This window comes from Lepisma saccharinum, chromosome 1 (assembly GCF_977018435.1).
Source record: "Lepisma saccharinum chromosome 1, izLepSacc3.1, whole genome shotgun sequence".
In the NCBI taxonomy this organism is placed as follows: domain Eukaryota; kingdom Metazoa; phylum Arthropoda; class Insecta; order Zygentoma; family Lepismatidae; genus Lepisma; species Lepisma saccharinum.
The window spans coordinates 106,653,417-106,670,848 of NC_139229.1; the positions used below are offsets into that span (position 1 = coordinate 106,653,417).

Here is a 17,432-nt window from a genome sequence, read left to right on the forward strand (position 1 = left end):
TTTAACGGTCATTGTACATTTTCCATTCTAACCTATTCAATCTACCTTATTTCCAGTGCTGGACGCATCAGCAAAGATCGAACCTGGAATACTGCAAGGAAATTTGAAATGGTTTGGAAATTACGACCAATGTGTAAGCTTAAGGATTCCAGAAAATGGGACAAAACTGTTCGGTGGCAAGTATTGCTTAGCCACAGTATTGCCTAGAACTAGCAACGTAAGTGGAACCACAGAACAACCAACAGATGGAAGCACTTCTACTCCTGCACAACCTTGGATGTTTGGCGCTGACCCAATTATATTCAATGGTATTCGAGCAATGCAGCAAAATAAAGAGGTAATTATCATCTGTAGCGTTTCCGGCTTTTCTTATATGTTATTATTTTGTATAAATTCCTTGGATGTGTGTGTTTATTTTCCACCTTAATCGTCAACTTCGGCAGCTAATATAAAGGAAACAAATTGAAAATAATCGAAATAAAATTCCATCTGCCAGCGATAATAGACACTGTTTCTTCTAATTTCTTAGATATTAATTTAAATTTTAAAGAATAGTGGTTGACAATTTATGTTTACAATTAATAACGAGCAATTAATAGAGGCCCATTTTTGCTAATTCTAGAGTTTTTCTTGTCCAGTTCAATATACCCGTGTTCTCATTCAGGACTTCAGCTCTTACAGCTCTTAAAGTAAAGCCGATGTTATTCTCTTCTCTTCTTACATTTCCTTCCGTCTGTCTTCACAGGAAACTGTGGGAGCTGCTTATGACATGATGCTGACAGCCCTTGGAGGCTTGCAGATTGCGCTCTGTATTCCGTCTACATGCGGTGCCGATGACTTACAAGATCGACTCAACGAGATCCTTACTCTAATTGAATATGAAGCTTTCGTCAGTTCTACCTCTTGCTCCACTGACGAACAAAAGAGTTTCGAACCGAAAGATTGGGGAATGCTGTAAGTATAGATTCAGAAGAACTGAAATGGGAAATAACTACGTAAAGATTTGTGTTTTTTACTCGATCTCAGTTGTCTTTATAAAGAGAATATTCAGACAACTTATTTTTCTGCACATCCGTAACTTTCATCATTGTTAATTCAATACTCTTCAAATGTTTCAGTAGGGTACAGTACGCAAAATTTAGACTAGATCATTAAGCATCATCTGTGTCATAAACCTTTTCCAATCGACTGTTTAAAACTAATTATTAATATATGTACTATTACATACTTTTGGAGTATATATATATAGTTGATAAATTTATGATTATTTGTTTTGCCATTGTTTAAACAGTAATGGTGTAAGGACTACACTAAATGTTGCAAAAGATCTAGCAATGTTTCACTGAATTGGCCCCACTACACTATTTGCCTCTTAAGTCTGTGTAGTAAATTTATGTTCGATGGAAGATCCATTAGGTACTGAGTCCTCAAAGAGAATGACATAAAGCAGTGGAGGCCATACTAACAAACACCTCAATCTCAACAAAATAATATCACACTTCAACAAGGTTAAAATGTAAATAATTATTGTACTACTTATTTTATTTTGTATTACAGATCTGTACTCATTGTGTTTGCTGTTTTGATTGTTCTAAGCACTGGATACGATGTCCTACTCACTTTATTCAGATCGGAACAAAGAAAAGGTACAAGTCCGCTTCATTACTCTTTTGTTCTCTATAGTATGTTCTCAACAGATATTCAAAAAGAAACGTTGCCAAATATAACATAAACTAGGAAGAAAAGTCATATAGTCCTCATTCGATCACATTTCTTCGCTTAGGAAACAGTTAATTAAGATACTCTAATCATACAAATAATAGTCATCTAATGAAATTTTGAAAAATCAAGTGCTTTGTATCGTTCATTGTTAATTGTCATTGTTGTGTTTTTGTGTTCCAGGGCGTTGGCAGAACCTTTTCGTTGCCTTCTCCTTCTACTCCAACGGAAAGCGTCTTCTGAGTACGTCATCCTCCTCAGACACCATGGGCTGCTTTCACGGGATACGGTTCTTCAGTATGATGTGGGTCGTCCTTGGGCACAAGTTGACGGTTTTCGTGAGCGTGCCACTACTAAACTTTGCTCCCTTTATCGAGGTGGGTGGTAATAAATTATTGCAGTTGCTTTTAATAGTGACAAAGAGAGAAGAATATACCAAATATATTTTAACCGTGAGATTACATTTTGTAGGAAATTAATGCGGCATTTGTGAATTCAACCAAAGCACGGTAGACTACAAACAAATTCAATTAATTTCAAGCCAGCTATTCTCCATTCATCGCAAGAATAAAGTTAATGTAGATAAACCACGGAAATTCTGAGAAATAATTTATTTTCCTATGTGTTAATTCTGATATTCTTAACCCAATTAATAGAACTTCAATAGAACATATACGTTGAGTGGTACTATGGCTTTATCTCATGCACTATATTCCTATGCGCAAGATTCCGTACAACTGTCATTCAAACAACCAATAGGATATCTCAGAAACGACGTGTATTTGTCTACATTGTCTTTGTTCGAACAGCGGACAGATAATAGTTCCATATTAACTTATTTTTAGGGTAGCATTGAAATCTATCGTGCTTATTGTAAATTTAAAGTCCATTTTTTATGCTGGACCTTTATCAACACTGGACCGATGGGTTAATCCTTCGAGGAGTTTATTCAGGATTTTTTTATATTGGAATGGGTGTTTTTTTTTGTTTTTTTTTTTGTGTGTGTGTGTGTGTGTGTGTAAGAGTAAATTCAGTGTCGGAATGACCAAATTAGGGATTGTAGGATATTTGTGGGAGTTTTCGCTGAGTGTAGATCGCTGATTCAGGTTATTTGTGAGTAAGCATGATGTACCTGGAAACTGACCTTCTGTATTCGTCATTCATAACGTGTATTTCTTGGTTCTTCGCAGATAAGAAAAGACTGGCAGAAAATGGCAATCCTCAACGCATTCCTATCCGTGGACACGTTCTTCCTCCTCAGTGGAATTCTGTTGGTTTATATCTTTCTGAAGGAGGTTGAGAAGACAAAAAGGTTCAACTTGATAGACATGTTGGTGTTCTATCTGCACCGATACATAAGGTATGCGATAATTACGTCCATTTCCAGACACGTTATTGATATCTTTGTATTCAAAATGTGCAGAAATTGGTGATTCCGATATCAAGCTTGTGAAAGAAACATGATAGCAGCAATTTGAAGCTGTGTTTTCAATAACCAATATGAGATGTCGGTATGCCACATGATCATGAATCACGTGCATGAATGGAGGGGCCAAAACATTTTAGTCCACTCAATTGTATATTTGTGGCTTTACTAGTTTCTAAGATGTAGATAGGTCACGGACCTGTTGTTTGGTCAGTGTACTAAATTTCTTTTTTAAAATAAATTATTCTTTTAAGATCACTGACTGTCTGAAGCATCGAAAGCTTTCGAACGGACGCAATCGATACATAAGAATACTTTTTCAGCTTGGTTGATTACTAACATAAAATGCATTACATTCACACACACTCAAATATTGATTCTATTGATTTCGTTTATTTTACTTAGCTTTTCTGCCAGTTTTTGCTAATTATTATAAGGATTACTAATGATATGATGAAATTGATGAAGGGGGACTCTAAAGAACACCCATTCCCAGGCAGGAATTCGAACTCGGGACGCCTGGCCTCGTAGCGGTTCTATTAGTCAACAATTATATTTTTCTTGATTGATTGATTGAGTTGGTGTTTTAAGTCCACTTTATCCACAGTAAGGCTAATCGCGACTGGACCTACAGTTTAAAGTGGGGTCCGAACCACTATGTGCCTCCACCGGGTATCGAACCCGGGAACCCTTGATTACAAGGCTTATAAGTTTCTTGTATACCTTGTAATCTTCCAGTCTTATTCAGAAACATTATCTTAATAACTTCTTGCTGTGTAATTTCAAAGATATATCTTTGCTGGATGACAACTTTGGAAATGTCACAAAATGTTAAAATGTCTGTATTCCAGAGTTAAAGAAGACGCATGGTAACTTTTATCCCTTACTTTCAGGCTCACACCAGCTTTAGCCATTATAGTAGGCCTCAACGCGACTTTGTTTTACTTCATCGGATCAGGTCCTCTGTGGAACGCTGCGATTTCTGGAACGAGGGATGCCTGTGCTGAGAGCTGGTGGAAAACTCTCATATACGTCAATAACTACAAGTACATGCAGGAGTTTTCAGGTGCAGAGGTCAGTATGTGTTTATTTCTCAAATTCAAAGGGATACTATTTTGCAAGGCTAATTTTGGTGTCAATTCGTGGTTGAAACTAGGCTGCGAAGTCTAGAGGAGAGTAGGGAGAAAAGTTTTTGAGTTGACTAGATTCAAAGCACAAATGGGGAGGGAAAAACATATTGTATTACGTATATAGTTGTGGAAATATTTCATAAAGTGTTTTTGGCATAATTCAATATTGCACGAATTCTTAACAATAATGGAAGGAATGGATGGTTATTGCAATTGTTGCAGGATCTGAAGTGTAGAGTCCAAATGTCTGAAGGTAATAACTGCATAAGGAGCGATCAGAAAGCTCTCGCATTCATCCGCGAGAATGCACAAATAATTTGCGTGCCGATTTCCTCGGACAGTTGTCCTCCAAACGTAGTAGGCACACACATATAGCCAAATATATGTTAAACATTTGCCTGCTACAATTTCCAGTGGTGTACATGTATGTTGGCTGAGTATACATGCCACTTAACTCCTGAAACATCAATTGTCTATAAATCTATGAATGACCACGATCACTTCCGCCTTGTAGTGATACGAACGGAACATGGGATCGCCACAAGTTGTAGTAGGATCATGCGAACATTCCTACGATATTGGAATTTTGTGAGCCCCTTCGCAGCCTAATTGAGTCCACCTCCGTGTCGGATTGGTCGCCACGATACATTATGACGCCAGGGGTCCAGGTTTTGAACACTGGACAAGATGTTTATCTATCTTGGATGAAAAAGTAGAGAATTAAATCAAGTTGATAGGGAAAGATGAGAGAGAGGATGACAGGATAAACTGCTGCTTAGCGGTTTTCCTGTTAGGAAAATGGTTAGCATTCTCGCCTTTGGTTCAAGTGGTTCCGGGTTCGATGGTAAGCCAACAAGGCATGACAATTTACATAGTTATATGCATGTACTGAAGTCCTCAACAAATATGTGTACATATGTATAGAATTGCTCATCGCAGTTGTTTTTTGCCGAAAATTATGGCAAGAAAAGATTTTGAAAAATTAGTATTTGTTCTGAGATATGTGTTATTGGGACCATAACATTTAAATACACTACTAAAAATTTCCAGCTAAAGATTTCATCTCAGTATAAGATCCTTGCCTTCAGATTTAAAGACACAATCGATATGATGTGTTAGAAGGATTTTAAAACATTAGCAGTGCTCGATTCATTATTTACACGCTTACTTATTTCCTTTCAGTGCGTTGGTCAGGCGTGGTACCTACAGGTGGACATGCAGCTGTACTGGATCTCGCCATTTTTCCTCTACCCTCTGTGGAAGTGGCCGGCTGTTGGGTTGGGGCTACTTGGTCTGCTCACAGTATTGTGCGTAGCCTTGCCTTTCTGGTTAACGATTGACATGAATCTTCCATGGACGGCGGTTTTTAAGTAAGTATTTTTTGTGATTTTCAGTTCATTTGCGAGTTGCGAGTCAGTGTTTACATTTCACACACTTCACACAATCGCTATGTATTTTACGTCGCATTTCTGCCACCTGCAGCTAAGTGTTGATGATGATTTGATGGAATTGATGAAGTGGGCACTCACAGAGAACACCCATGCCCAGGCCGGGACTCCACCCCAAGGCAGTTGGTGATGGGATTGAAAGTCAGCCACTTGACAAGCTCAGGCACCAAGGTGGCCACTTCGATCGATTCCGATGGAGGGTTGAGAAGTGCTTGAACTAGTGCGTTGACAAAGTGGTGAATGATTACAATATTTCATCACGACATATGATGACAAGTATCTTCAAAATGTGATCCTTAAAACAGAAAAAATGAAAGATGACATATTGACAAATGTTTGTTTAGTAGACGGTATACAAGTGTATATTAATGTTGTTATTATTGCTGTCGATCACAATAGTTCTAGTAAGAACATTTTTAAAGAAGTGAGACCTTATTCAGCAAGTCATATTCCTACTTAACATATTTCATATCAATACATATCACTATTTTTAAAAAAGTAACTACGTATGTTGATGTTTTTCAAGAAAATACTAACCTTTCATGAAATTTTCAGGAGCGATAAGTTGATGGACTACATGAGCTACATCTACTATCCAACCTACTGTCGAGGATCAGTCTACTTTCTGGGAGCAATGCTTGGATACTACCTCTATAAAACAAGACACCAGGAGGTTCACATTCCAAAGGTAAATATTAATTAATGTAATCATCTATCAATGGTGATTTCATATTAGTGCTTATATTTTTGTTATTTTATGTAAAATTTCTTCCACTCTTGAAAGAACTAGTAATTAATAGGGCCCGGGACTTTATGTCCTATAAAACTACAAAATATGTATGTAATTATGTCATATAAATTGGAAAATATGTCATGAAAAATTACAAACATGTCAGAATAATGCAGAAATATTCCCAGTAAAGCCAAAAATATGCACAACAGTACTCTCGAATTTCTCCCGTACCCGATAGAGTAGAGTAGGGTCTGTAATATACCGAATATTATTTTTACTTTTGACTGATATTTGCGAAAAGCGAAAAAGGCAAAGAAATGAGAACGAAACTTCTTTACTTCCCGTACAACAATGAGAGAGAACATTTTTTCTCAATAATGTTTGCATGGCTATCGATTGTCGGCGGGATAAAAAAAGTGGGGATATTTTTGTTCTTTACTAAGAAAAGACGGCACCTTTCTTCCTCCGTAATTTCCATATCCTGCCATCGACAATATGAACTATCCGTTGTGCTAATGCTACGAAGAAAAAAATATGAAATAACCGATAATGTGCGAGAGAATTACGAAATTATACAGAAATATGTTTTATTACAACAAAATTGCAGAAATATGTTGTAAAAACGCGAAATTGGTGAAATATGTCAAAATATGCTTTGTCACGTTTGTCTTTTTCGGCTAATTTTCACCAGATATGTAAAGATCTCACCCAAATAATAGATCCGAAGCCAATTGTAAAAAATGTTATAACATAAAGTCCGGGCCCTAGTAATTAATTAAAAGTCAGAAGGAGGAGGAATATCTAAAACACATAGCATGTCTTAAAAATTTTCCGGTTTTCACTTACAGTGGTTGGTTGCGTTAGGATGGCTTCTGTCTACGGCCGTCTGTCTCACCGTCCTCTACAGTCTGATCATCGTCTACGATGATGGATACGTTTATGACGCTGTGGAAGCTGCCTTCTACTCCAGTTTGCATAGAGTGGCGTGGGCTGCTGGGATTGGGTGGGTGATATTCGCCTGCGTCAAAGGATATGGAGGTGAGTAAAATATTTGTAAATTCTATAGGTTTATTAGATGGAAAAATGCATACTTGTTTTCTAAAGTATATCTGTTCTATTATCCTCTTCAATGTAAATATTATAAAATTGCTGTGCTACTAGAAATTCTGCACAACACAGAACATTTCGAAATGCCACATAACATTGGAACATACTCCATAGCTGTGTACCGTTGGAATCTGGAGGGTACTGTGTGGGAGCACAGGCACACACAGAACTTGAAATGCATAAAAGGATGATTGATGCACTTTTGAAGCATTAGTGGCATTGTTCAAGAATCGATTTTGGTTTCTTCGGAATGATAGTATGTTATGATCTCAATTGATCCGTTTTTGTTGCATCATAGAAATTGTCTGCAGATACCTTCCACGTATCAACATGAAAGAAAACTAGCATCTCTGGGTATGACGCCATATTGTCTATCTTACCATAGGGCTGGAACAACGGATATAGTAACAAATTCGCATATGATACAAGTCCTTTAATTCACTTGGTATTATATAATAATTAAATACGTTTGCACAATGAAGAAATACAAAAAGGGCCCATATCCGATAGGCTAGCTGAAATGTTCTCTCACTGCCGCGAGCCGACATGCACCATTCCGCCGCGTTCGAATATCACGCTCCCAGAATTCCGAGTTCTTGCACGAAGCTCCCAGCGGGAGTAAAATAAAAACAAATGAGGAGCGGAAAGCAATACTATTTACAATCTTAAACATTCTCCCCCCCGTTGGAATGCACAGCATCCAAACTAAATCATGAAAGTTCAATTGATCTTCCCATCTGGAAGAGGTACAATCTTACTGAGAGCCCTTCGGTACACTCCATCCTTGGTGCGAACCACGGCTACACGAACTAAATTGTCTTTCCCTGGAAAAACTTCTTCTATAATGCCCATTTTCCAAGATAATGGGGGTAGGTTGTCTTCTTTCAGAAGCACAAGTAGTCCTGGTTGCAGGTTGGGCTGCGTGGTTGTCCACTTCTGACGCTGTTGCATACCATGAAGATAATCTCGGGACCAGTTTCTCCAAATCCTTTGTTGAAACTGTTGAACTCGTTGCCACTTGGAAAGCCTATTTTCCTTGAGATCACTTAAGTCTGGTTGAGGAAAGGAAGTTAGTGGACCACCAATAAGAAAGTGGCCTGGAGTGAGGTAATTAAATTCTTCATGAGAGTCAGGTAAGGATGTAAGAGGTCGAGAGTTTAAGCAAGCTTCGATTTGGCACAAAAGAGTTGACAGCTCTTCGTATGTCAGTACAGCATTCTTGGCGACTCTACGAAGATGGTACTTCATGGATTTTATGGCGCTTTCCCAGACACCACCGAATGTTGGGCTACGTGGAGGTGAATTTTTCCACTGAAAGTTTTCTTGTGCTGCATACCTTTGAATGTCTTCACTGAATCCTTGCGATTGAAATAGCAAATTGAAGTTTCTGAAGTTCGTTCTTCGCTCCTTGAAATGTTGTGGCATTATCGCTGATAATGGTGGAACACTTGCCTCGCCTTGCTGTAAAGCGTCGCAATGCTGCTATGAAAGCTTCAGAAGTAAGGTCTGTTACTAGCTCAAGATGTATTGCTCTCGTGGCTAGACACGTAAAAAGAGCTATGTAGCATTTCTTTGTGATTTTACTCCTGATTGACCCTACTTTGATGACGTATGGTCCGGCATAGTCTATGCCTACATGATTAAATGCCTTGCTAGGTGTAACTCTGATGGATGGGAGCTGTCCCATTAGCTGTTGTGCTGCGGATGCCTTCAAACGATAACAAGTTAAACACTGATGAATGATTTGCTTAATAACTTGTCGTATTCTAGGTATCCAGTACCTTTCTCGAATGGATGAGATTAACAATTGAGGTGCTGCGTGCATCAATCGTTCATGCTCTGATGCTATTAGTAGACGGGCGAAGTGACTTTTTGGATGCAAAATGATTTGATGCTTGCTGCTGAATTCCAAGTTGCTATTTTCTAGCCTACCTCCAACACGAAGAATTCCCTGATTATCCAGAAAGGGGTGTAAGTCTTTAAGGATACTTTTGTTGGATACTTGCCCTTTGGCAGTGAGATCATTTATCTCTCGATGAAAGAACGAAATTTGTGTCATAACGACACACGTTTGAGTAGCGTCTTCAATGTCAATTGAAGTAAGTGGATCGGATTGTTTGTTACTTGCATTTTTACAATTGCGAATGAATCTTTTACAGAGCGCTACAATCCTTAACAATTTGAAAAATGTAGAAAAATCGTTTATTATTGCCTCTGATTGCAGATGAGACACCAGTGTAGTTACAGGAAGCTTTCGTTGTTCAGGAACATCTTTGTTCTTAAGACTTGTGTCAGATGATGATGATGGCCAGCACGTTTCATCTTCTTGCAACCAAGCTGGACCATGAAACCATAGCGAATGATGATGAATATCTTGAGGTTTAACTCCACGGGAGATTAAATCCGCTGGATTATCCTTGGACGAAACATGTCTCCATTGATAAGTTTGAGTAAATTCTTGAATTTGCGCTACTCTGTTGGATACAAAAGGCTTCCATCTGCTTGCTGGCGATCTAAGCCATGCCAGAACTATTTGTGAATCTGTCCACAAATAAACATTGTCAATGTTAAGTCTCAAAATTGGGAGAGTTTTGTTGAGTAATTTGGCCAATAAGACTGAAGCGCACAGTTCCAATCTAGGAAGAGTGGTTTTCTTGATCGGGGCGACCCGTGATTTTGAGCACAGTAAGTGAACTTCGGTGTAACCTTCTTCGTTTGCTGAACGAACATACAAGCAACTGCCATAATTTTTCTCCGATGCATCGGAAAAGCCATGGATTTGTATATTGTTGACACAGCCAGGTGTTAGGATGAAACGTGGTATTTGCATTTCACTGATGACTGGTAGCTGAGAATGAAGATGAACCCATTCAACTTGCAGGCTATCTGGAAGTGGATCATCCCAGTTTATGTTGTGAAGCCACAACTGTTGTAAAAAATACTTATACATTACAGTTACTGGTGAAAGTAGTCCAATTGGATCAAAAATCTGGGCAATAACACTCGCTACTTGACGTTTGGTTGGTTTGTGTGACATCATGTTGACAGACTTGGCTCCAATGTTAATCATGAAAGTGTCTGCCGAGGGATTCCATGAAATTCCTAGAGTTTTAACACCTTCGGTATGAAAATGAATTAGATTTTGAGTCTCTTTCAGTGATTCTGGAATAGCGTTGAGTACTTCAGTGCTGTTGGAGCACCACTTTCGTAAGATGAATCCTCCTCTTTTCAGAAGTTCTGAAAGATCTTGATAAAGTTGTAACGCACCTTGCACGCTACTGCTTCCTCCAACGTAATCATCAACATAGAAATCACGCTGCAACACTTGAGATGCGTGTGGGAAGTTAACTGCTTCATCTTCGGCTAACTGCTTCAGACATCTGGTTGCTAAAAAGGCACTTGATGTAAGCCCATACGAGACCGTATTCAATTGAAATACTGTTATGAGTTCCTGAGGAGAGTTTCTCCACAGAATGCATTGCAGTGGCCTGTCATCAGGATGTATGTGTATCATTCTATACATCTTTGTTACATCAGAAACCAATGCCACCTTGTGAGTTCGAAATCTTAGAACAATGGAAAACAAATCTTCCTGTATGGTAGGTCCAACCATTTGTATGCTATTTATTGATTCACCGCTTGTTGATGGCGAACTCCCATCAAAAACAACACGTATTTTCGTTGTACTGGAATCCTTGAAAACACAATGATGCGGAATGAAAAATTTTGTGCAGTCATTTGTTTGTACATCATTTAAATTCCCTATGGGTTCCATGTGTCCCAACTGGTAATATTCTTGCATAAATTCTGTATAATCAGCCTTTAATTGTGGTTGACGTTGAAGCCTCGTTTCTAATTGGTGAAATCGAGTTAATGCAGAGTGCGAGGAGTCACCTAACACTGAACGATCCTTACGTAATGGTAGCCTGACCGTATAACGGCCACTTTCATCTCGTGTCACATTTCGCTGAAAATGTTGCTCGCAAGCCATTTCTTCTGGTGATTGCAGCTTCGTATGGATCTCCTCTATGATCCAGAACTGTTGGAGTTGCGAGCTGAAAGAATCTTCCTTTCTCGTGAAAAATGACCTAGTAATACTGTTGCTAGAAGATGTTGCTGGAATCTTCCCTGCAATAATCCATCCAAACTCTGTGTCTTGAAGAATGGGGAAATTTCCTGGTTTTGTTCTCTTTTCAGGCTTCATAACGGTAAAGAAAACCTCTGCACCAAGCAGAATCTGTATTTTGCCAGGCGAACAAAAGCTTGGGTCTGCTAAACGAATATCTGTTGGAATGTTCCATTCAGATGCATCAACCTTTTCTGAAGGCATTAGTCCTGTAATGGTTGGCAACACTGAGCACGAAATACTTGTCGTAAAATTGCTATTATTAGATCTCAGACGGATCTCTACTGAATGACTCGATTCAGCTGACGAATTGTTGATTCCCTGAATGGGAACTCGATGCTTTACCTTTCGAAGACGATTACTTTGAACAATGTCTTCAACAATGAAATTATTCTGACTCGCCGCGTCCAAGAGAGCACGACAATTGACCCAATTGCCCGCTATATCTTGTACTTGAACAATCGCCGTAGCAAGTAACACCTGTGACGCGCTTTTCTGCTTAATTGAACAATAAGAAACCTGAGGTGCTTGATCTGAATGCTGTGAAGAATCGCTTGTATTGTTTACCATCGATGTGTTCACGTGACCCCCAGATGACATTTCTCGTTGCCGGTTTACATTGGATGTACCTTCATCTACATGAAGTAAAGTACTATGCTTCTGTTTACATCGCTTGCACACTCCATATTTACACTGCGCCGAAACGTGATTGTTGCTGCTAAGACAGTTAAAGCATACGCGATTCTCACGTAAAAATTTATACTTTTGTGAAATAGAAGCTTTCTTAAAGGCTTCACACAAAAATAAGCGATGTTTGTTTGCTTTACAAAACATGCACAATGAAGAATCTGTTGTAACATATGACTTCGAAGATTGTTGACATTTAGCACTGTACTGTTTGTGCATATTTGTAGATGATTTTGTTGCTACCTTGTTACCTTCACTCGTAACTGGATTAATCTTTTCAAGAGCCTGGCATCTGTGCTCTAGAAAACTAAAGAGCTGATCTAATGTGCTAAATTCAGTATCATTACTTTCTAGTTCAAATGCTCTTCTCGTTGCAGGGTCGAGATTTGAAACAAGATGCTGAACTAAAATTATATCAGTTAACGACGTGTCTTCAGCTATCATTTTGAGCGCCGAAATAGAGCTAACTGCAGTGTTTGTAAATGCACGAAGTTCCTGACAATTCTCCTTTACAACTGGATTGATATGTAAAATATCATTTACATGTGAGACTGCTATCAACCTTTTATTGTCGTATCGCTCATTGAGTTGCTCCCAAGCAATAGCGTAATTTGCTTCTGTCATTGGCAAATTTTGAATTAGATGTAAGGCCTCGCCTTTCAATGATACGCGCAAATACTGAAACTTCTGAACATTTGAAATATCTACATTGTTGTGTATCAGCGATACGAACGTGTCCTTGAAAGACACCCACTGCGTGTAATTACCGCTAAAATGTGGTAATGCAATTGCCGGAAGCTTCACCTGCGTACTTCCTCGTGATGCAGATTGTTTAGTTTCAGGGGAAACTGGCTTTGTGACATGCTTGTCAATCAAAATTTGCATTCTTGTTTTCAAATCAAAGTACATACGTTCAATTTCTTCTCTTGCCGCGTCATGTTCACCTTCGACTGATTGTAGTTCAATGCTGTCTTGAACTTCCTCTAATTTTAGCCAAACCTCGTTTAAATGCTCCAAGCGAGTCTTGATTGTTAGAATGTTGCTTGATGCTTCATCGTAAGTATCAACATACGAAGCTATACGTTTGAGTTTGCGCTTGCATGCATTTCTCTCTTTGATAAGACGTTGAATGTCGGCCATGGTTGCAAGGTAAGGAAAATACAAGGAAGGAAATGTAAAATGAACCAGACTTACTCACCGATTTGCTTCTTTGATGCTCGCGTAGAAAGTCAATCCCTCCTCCCACGACGGTGGTGAAGAAACAGAGAATCCATCATCCTACGACGAAACAAGAGTTCCTGAAACAGCTGATTTCACCGTACCGTGAAATCGCAACCGAGTTCAAGATCACTGCAAAATTCGTTGTAACGATGTTCGTTACGAAAGCGCGGAAAACATGTATCTGTGCAAACCAAAAACACTGTTCGTTCTGTAACACTGTCACAATTAGAACTGTCACAACTGATGATCACTGAACTGCACGAAACAAACTGTCACTATATCCGGAATGCGGAGGACCATAAATGTCTGCAGATACCTTCCACGTATCAACATGAAAGAAAACTAGCATCTCTGGGTATGACGCCATATTGTCTATCTTACCATAGGGCTGGAACAACGGATATAGTAACAAATTCGCATATGATACAAGTCCTTTAATTCACTTGGTATTATATAATAATTAAATACGTTTGCACAATGAAGAAATACAAAAAGGGCCCATATCCGATAGGCTAGCTGAAATGTTCTCTCACTGCCGCGAGCCGACATGCACCATTCCGCCGCGTTCGAATATCACGCTCCCAGAATTCCGAGTTCTTGCACGAAGCTCCCAGCGGGAGTAAAATAAAAACAAATGAGGAGCGGAAAGCAATACTATTTACAATCTTAAACAGAAATCAACAACTGAAAACACAAAGTACCCTTTGAGGCATTTTTGTGTGTCTCGTGATGTACCAAAAGTGCATCGCAAACAGTTTATACACTTTGACGTGTTACTCGTGTCAACATACTTGTGACAATTGACATATTTTGGTTTCTGTATACATAATTTGGATTCTACTTTTAAAGTAGAATTGGGTTCAGGTACGAATAGGTTGTCTTTGCTCTAAATTTACCACATAAACATTACACTATAATGAATAGGGAGTCATTTCAATATAATGATTTGCTTTATTTTACTTCGTTTTTGTGTCACTTTGGCTAATTGCGAAGATTGGAATGAGTGATGATATGATGAAATTGATGAATGGACACTCACATCCATGCCCAGGCCGGGATTCAAACCTGGGACCCCTAGCGCCGTAGCGCGATGTGCTAACCACTCCGGCCCGAGGGTCATTTCAATATAATGAAATGTTGTGCTTTATAATGTATATGTCTTCATTTTCTCCCTAGGTCCAGTGAATGCCATTCTCTCCTGGAAGCCTTTCCAACCTCTGAGTCGACTCACATACTGCTCCTACCTCGTGCATTTCCTCGTTCTCCTTTACATGATGGGCTCAACAAGGACCACAGACTACTACTCGGACAGTCGATTTGTAAGTATGTCAGTCCAGTAAATAACGTGGCGTAAAACGGTCACACTGTGCTAAATCTAATTTCAAATGTTACTTTCCATATCAATTTCAATCAAGGTTTATGGCTTTGTTAAATTTTGAAAAACTCTGCAAAACGCATCTTCGACATTACTTGCATATTTTGTTTTCTTTTTTACACAACCAGGTTTTTCAAGAATATTATAAAATTTCCTTCCTTTCAATGCATGTACCATTCGATTTCTCCATATAGTAAGTCTACTTAGAATATATTGTTGTGTCGGTGGTGGCAAAATTCCATCTTTAAAATCTTACAGCAATTATACATACATCTCAATTCCCACCTTTCTCTCTGTTTGATGCCCAAACTATCAAAAATATTTTACTATCAAATAATGTTTGTCCATAACTGTAACATTGATTGATTTAGTTTATTTTACTTCTCGTTTTGTGCCTCTTGGCTAATTTGCGAAGATGGGTATGAGTGATGAAATGATGAAATTGATGAATGGACATTCACAGACAACCAAGCCCGAGCGGGATTCGAACCCGGGACCCTTGGCGTCGCAGCGCGATGTCCTAAGCACTTTTTTTTTTAAGGAAATACCCCCTACACGGAGGTATCCCCCACCATTCATACTTTTTCTCACTTTTACATCGTTCAGTTCTTACAGTTTCTCAGTTTCTTATCATCTGGGCAAACACAAATACCCGTGCCTTACCCGGGACTCGAATCCGGAACCCCTGGCGTTGTACTGCGCTCTGCTAACCACTCAGCCACGGAGGTCGACATCACTCGGCCACAGGGTCCGGCTTGTGACATTAAAAGTAAAGTTAAAAGTGTTCGAACAGAAAATGTATTAATTGTTTTCACAGTCTAAGGTTGATTGTTTCCTTTCTTCTTGCAGACAGAGACATTCCTTGGAGACATGGTTCTGACTCTCCTATTGGCAGCCATCTTCTCGTTGGCCTTCGAGTCGCCCATCCTCATCATCGAGAAGGAGATATTCCGAAAAGGTAAAAAATTGATCGATTGATTCATTGATTTCGTTTACTTTACTTCGCATTTCTAACATTTTGGCTAATAGCGAATATCAGGATGAGTTGATGATGAGACAACATTCACAATTAAATATCCATGCCTTGGCCGGGATTCGTACCCGGACCCCTGGTGTTGCAACACGCTGTGCTAACCACTCCTCAACGGGGAAAAGGTAAAAGGGCATCAGCAATAATCACATTTGTTCTCATATTAGCACAAGCATTCTCAACCTCCATTGAGAGGTAGTTAGCTTAAGTAGTTATATATTTATTATGTACTGAATAGTATTAATACATAGAAAACTACATATATTACATATAGCCTATGTAAATTTGGAACCCAACTATAATATATTTACATTGATTTAATCTTCCTCCGATGAATGAAGCAAGGTCTACATCTTGGGCTAATATCCTTTCTCTTCCTCTCTTGATAGGAGGACAAAGAAACAGCAGACCGCAAGAGAAGCAGCCTCAAGTGTCCAACGGCACGACAGTTGCTGTGTCCAATGGCACGACAGTTGCTGTGTCGAACGGCCACGCGAAGGGAGGTTTCCTACACGACGATGATCACTCGCCATCGCAAGTTGTTGTGTTAAGTCAGAAACCAATCGACTCCGAAAGGTAGCACCTTAAGAAATCATCATGAGCATTCATCACCAATCACCATTCATCAACATTTCCACTCGCTGCCTTAATTCTCATCGTTTATTTATGCCATTGTGGAGTATTATTGATGTATAATATATTTATCAGTTTTGTTATTTAAAAGCATTACTTGTTTGTAAATAAAATATTTTCATACTATTCTGCCATGAGTATATCTTTCTTACCCATCCTTCAAGTAACAGTTAAATAAGGTGTCCAATTATTTCGTAATTAAATGTTGACATAAGGTTTAATTTCATGAATAGTTTTTATGGAGTTTTCCCTTCTCTTCATATGCCTGGCTGTATTTTATCTCTTGGAGTGGTGTAATAACCTCTACTAATATAACCCGGAAGGAGAAAAGCAGTTGGAAGTGAGTAAAGACCCTTGAAAATATTGGTGCCGTATTAAATTAATGCCCGAATCACACGGAACTGGATTTCCAGTAGGAATGCCCTAGTTGGCGCTGGACTGGCTACCCATTTGGAAGTTTTCGCTTCACACGATACTTGTTACCGTACTTGTCGAGAGTCTTTTGTTTCCATAAGACATTGTGCAGAGCAGACAAACTGTAAAGATGGACGAGCAATTTGAAGAATGTTGTAGGATAATTACGGCTTTTGGCTTTATTAAAAATTAAAAAAAGAAAAGTATGGACTGGAAATTGGGTCGAAAAAAATATGGTACTCAATCCGTACTGAACAACCTTTTTGATGAAGTCGAGTATGCATATTCATACAAAAAAAGGTCAAACATTTAATACACTTGTAATATTGATTGATTTGGTGTTTTAAGTCCACTTTATGCACAGTAAGGCTAGTCGGGACTGG

At 38.9% G+C, this 17,432-nt stretch overlaps 1 protein-coding gene across 1 annotated transcript; it reads left to right on the plus strand.

Moving 5' to 3' along the window:
• The first annotated feature begins 949 nt into the window (after window positions 1-949).
• LOC145984978 (nose resistant to fluoxetine protein 6-like) lies at window positions 950-16,608 on the plus strand. The gene is made up of 11 exons (XM_083118437.1): window positions 950-954; window positions 1,558-1,646; window positions 1,903-2,096; window positions 2,910-3,079; window positions 4,039-4,219; window positions 5,458-5,645; window positions 6,279-6,411; window positions 7,305-7,494; window positions 14,774-14,916; window positions 15,822-15,930; window positions 16,392-16,608. Exons 1-11 carry the CDS (start codon window positions 950-952, stop codon window positions 16,580-16,582), a joined length of 1,593 nt encoding a protein of 530 aa, XP_082974563.1. The 3' UTR covers window positions 16,583-16,608.
• The last annotated feature ends 824 nt before the right edge of the window (window positions 16,609-17,432 follow it).

Bases quoted from the DNA above. Each gene is read 5' to 3' on its own strand.
- LOC145984978 (XM_083118437.1), top strand. The intron at 6,412-7,304 runs GTAAATATTAAT...TTTCACTTACAG, and splicing joins AGGAGGTTCACATTCCAAAG to TGGTTGGTTGCGTTAGGATG. The intron at 15,931-16,391 runs GTAAAAAATTGA...CTCTCTTGATAG, and splicing joins GAAGGAGATATTCCGAAAAG to GAGGACAAAGAAACAGCAGA.